The following is a 3,884-nucleotide window of genomic DNA, read 5'->3' as shown; positions in this document are numbered from 1 at the left end:
CCTCAAGGGCTGTCCTTCCCGGGGGCAAACGGGAAGAGTGGGATTGAGCCGTCTTCCAAGCGGGATGAGCTCCAGGCAGAACTACTGAAAGGGTGTGGCGGTCTACGGCAGATAGTTATCCGTGGGTCATTCCTGGACTTGCAGTGGACCAGCGATTGAATCTATCGCCGACTGGACATGTGTTTGGACTCGTGCATGCCTAACTCGATAATATTTCTTTGATTGGTAAGACGACAGGGCATTCCAGCATGTTGTCGAATAGATATGACAAGCATCAAATGACCGTTGCCGAAAACACAGTCATGCGGGGGGGACAGCTCAGTGCGGAAGAGCTTGCTGGTAAGTGCACGTTGAGTGGACGACAAACTAGAGGATCCGTAGATTCAGCGCGTTAAGTACAATTGTCGGGGGCGTCAAGATACTGGCGGCAAGGAAGCAAAGCGCGGGCCAGTGTCGTTGACGTGTCGCGCAAAGAGCCGGTCCGCGAGGCGAACGCGCGACCGGAGCTACACACCAGGGGATATATGGACCGGGCCCGAGGGCTGGATTTCTAAGGCGAAGGAAGAGCCGTGGGGGGGAATTGTAGATGCAGCGCAGCAACGGCTAGCAACGGCGGCGGGCGCAGCGGGTGGAGCAAGAAAGCTGACGAGCACGGGAGTGGCATTGGACCATAGTCCTGGACGCACTGCCGGCCCGGAGTTATGAGAACGAGCAGGGCGATGTCTGGAGTAGAAATGCACCAGAGAAATTGGGCCTCGGATTGTCGTTCATGGCGGGGGGGGCGCCCCCCCCCCCCCCCCCCCCCAAGCGCCCCCCGGACGGGCGGCGGCCGGGGGGCCCAAACCCAAAAGGAAAAAAAACAAATTTTTTTTTTTTTTTTTTTTTTTTTTTTTTTTTTTTTTTTTTTTTTTTTTTTTTTTTTTTTTGTGGGGGGGGGGGGGGGGGGGGGGGGGTGTTCCTTTTTTATATTTTGGTTGGGGGGGGGTTTTTTTTTAAAAAAAGATTTTTGTTGTTGGGGGGGGTTTTTTTACTCCCCCCCCCTTTTTTTAATTTTTTTTTTTTTTTTTTTTTTTAAACCCAAAAATTTTTAATACCGGGTTTTGGGGCGGGGGAAAGGGGGGTTTTACCCTCCTATATATGATCTTATATTAGATTTTTTTTTTTCCCAAAAAAAAATATAAAAAAATATATACAACCCCCATTTTTTTGTCCCCCCCCCCGGCCCAAAACCCCAATTCTCCCCCTTCCCCCCGCCGCCAGGGGTGGCCCATTGCAGGGTGCGCTAGGTATCGTCGTGCAAGCGCATGTCGTCGTGGAGCGGAGGAAAGAAACCAGAGATTGATGTCACGGCCGCCGAGCCCGGACCTGATGCCGATCGCCAGTGCCACGTAAGCAGCCACGCCTTGTCTTCTCCTTCCATGTGCGCGGAGACGGTCCCGCCCCTGGTCGGAGCGCGGCACGAATGCTATGCTTGAGCCACAGCGCGAGTAGGAGCAGGGATGGGCTGCGACGGTCGATTTGGCGTGGCTTGAGGTGCGTGTTGTGCATTCAGTCTCTATTTCGCTGATCTACTCCCCAGTAATCCCTCACTTTTCGCTGGCGAGTCTGACACCCAGGGTGGCGGCCTCTACTGGGCGGAAACAAGCGGCGTGAAATCAGCCGCGGACGGCCCGGATGGCAAGCAGCAGGGCACAACCGGCGGGGGGACAAGGTGCGTGTGCTATTTCGTCCGCGTAACTGGGTCCTGATAGTCGCTACGCGTGTTCAAGTTTTTCACGGTGCGTTACCCATGTCTTGCTCATCACGCAGAGCCAATCGCTCATTTCACTAATAGGTCTACTGCCCCCACCGACGGCGCTCCGCCTTCCGCAGACACCACCGGCCCGTTCGCCGACGCTGCAATCGATTCCCATTCCACTCCTCTCCACCTGCCCCCATGTCCTCTCCAGTCCCCGTCTTCGACGCAAAAGCGATGCCCTTCCGCCGGTTGGGCCCCAGCGGTCTGCGCGTGCCGCTCTTCTCTCTCGGCGGCTGTCCGTCTTTGCATTCCCCATTGGCTTTAGCTGAGCTCTCGACAGGGCTCACCCTCGGAGGCTCCGTCGTCGGCGAGAGCGTCAAGGACATCATGCAGGCCGCCTTCGAGAATGGGATCAACATGTTCGACACCGCGGAGGACTACCAGAAAGGTGCGGCTGAGCGCAAATGTGCGTTCCCTGAGATTCCCTTCTGACCACGCTTTCTCTGACTCCAGCAAAATCAGGGGACACGCTATCAAAGAACTTGGCTGGCGCCGCACGGACCTCGTCATCTCAACCAAGATATTCTGGAGCCACGAGCCAGGCACGGGCCCGAACGACACGGGGCTGTCGCACAAACAGTGCGCCACCTTCCTTTCCTTCCTACAACTCTGACTGGCAACAGCGTTATCGAGGGCACGAAGGCTTGTTTGCGACGGCTCCAGATGGACTATGTCGACGTCATCTTCGCGCATCGTTGCGATACCACCGGTGGGTTTCTTACATTCGCCATAAGGAGGTCAACTGACGCAGGCTAGTTCCGATGGAGGAGATCGTCCGCGCATTTAACTATGTTATCGACCAGGGCTGGGTGAGTGGTGGATTTTGTCTATCCATATCCACTAAGATTCACACGCAGGCTTTCTACTGGGGCACCTCCGAGTGGAGCGCGCACCAGATCGAGGGAGGCGCATCGTGAGCGTGTACCTCTCCCGAGACCTCCCGTCGCTTACCCGCAGCACAGATGTTGCCACGCGCTTAAACCTCATCGCGCCGATCGCGGAGCAGTGCAAGCACAAGTCTGCGCCATCTTCTTTCTTCCTTCGAAATAATGCTGAGGAGACGATAGCATGTTCCACCGCGAACGTCCGGAGAAGGAATACGCGTGCGTGGGCAACCATCAAACTTCAGCAGTAGCTAATGCTGACTTTGTAGCCCTTTGTACGCCAAATGCGGCCTGGGCACAACCGCATTCTCTGCACTGCAGGGCGGACTGCTGACGGGGAAGGTATATCCTCCTCAACCCTCTAACACGTAAACTAACTTTGCTAGTACAACGACGGCATCCCAGACGGCACGCGCCGCCACCGTGCCCATGTTCCGGGGGCGACGGAGGGTCCCCAGGGCGAAGAGCTGCTTTGGAAAGTGCGTCTCCTCAGCCAAATTGCTGCGGGTGCGTCGTTTCTCCCCGACTTGCTGAACTCTGGGCGGAACCGCGCTGGCGCTCGCGTGGGTTGCGGCGCACCGCCACACTTCCACAGTCATCCTCGGCGTGTCCTCCGTCGCACAGCTCGAGGCGAACCTCGGCGCGCTTGAGGTCCTGCCCAAGCTGGATGCTGCGGTGTTGGCGCTGGATCGAGGCTGTGTTGGGTAACCACCCGCAGGAGCCGGTGCGTATTTCTCTATCCAATGATGAGGTGGATAATGCACTAATGATGTTGGTGTAGGAGACGTATGGTCGCCCGCCGCTGGATCAGGGCATCCTTTGACTCGGTGCAATATCACCCCTATCTTTCCTTTGACCACAAGATCAGCTCAAGTAAGGAAGAATACAAATGCCACTCATTCTCTCGTTTATCAATATTGAATATCTTTTGTGATCTGGTGTGCTCAATTCGTATGTGTCTATATCATGATTATGCGTCCTTTGTCCACTGGAGGTTGAGATGGAAGGGTGGTGCAAGTATCGAAATCCAGCTCAGATTGGGGCAACGGCGAAGCAGCTGCCTCCGTAGCACTTGTCCTGTCTGCATCACCAAGGTGTCGGACGAGGAACCGCTCCGGGGCCCACGGCGAGAGAACATACTCGTGTCCGAGTACTTGACTTCGAGCCGCTGCAAACCCAAGGGAAGACTAGCCGGGAAGCCC

General features: G+C 56.0%; 1 protein-coding gene across 1 annotated transcript; it reads left to right on the top strand.

Moving 5' to 3' along the window:
- Nucleotides 1–1,936: 1,936 nt before the first annotated feature.
- Nucleotides 1,937–3,390, top strand: MIND_01430400 (Aldo-ket-red domain-containing protein; the record flags this gene model as incomplete). Its single annotated transcript, XM_037370684.1, has 11 exons — nucleotides 1,937–2,033; nucleotides 2,079–2,208; nucleotides 2,261–2,377; nucleotides 2,422–2,507; nucleotides 2,555–2,607; nucleotides 2,656–2,711; nucleotides 2,756–2,815; nucleotides 2,866–2,901; nucleotides 2,952–3,024; nucleotides 3,069–3,245; nucleotides 3,307–3,390. The coding sequence occupies 11 exons, from the start codon at nucleotides 1,937–1,939 to the stop codon at nucleotides 3,388–3,390; spliced, it is 969 nt and encodes a 322-aa protein (XP_037212906.1).
- Between the last annotated feature and the right edge of the window lie 494 nt (nucleotides 3,391–3,884).

Source organism: Mycena indigotica, assembly GCF_014461135.1.
Source record: "Mycena indigotica strain 171206Taipei chromosome Unknown Mind.scaff0021, whole genome shotgun sequence".
NCBI classification, from domain to species: domain Eukaryota; kingdom Fungi; phylum Basidiomycota; class Agaricomycetes; order Agaricales; family Mycenaceae; genus Mycena; species Mycena indigotica.
The sequence above is the reverse complement of the archived record's forward strand: the minus strand, read 5'-3'. Positions and strand labels throughout refer to the sequence as shown.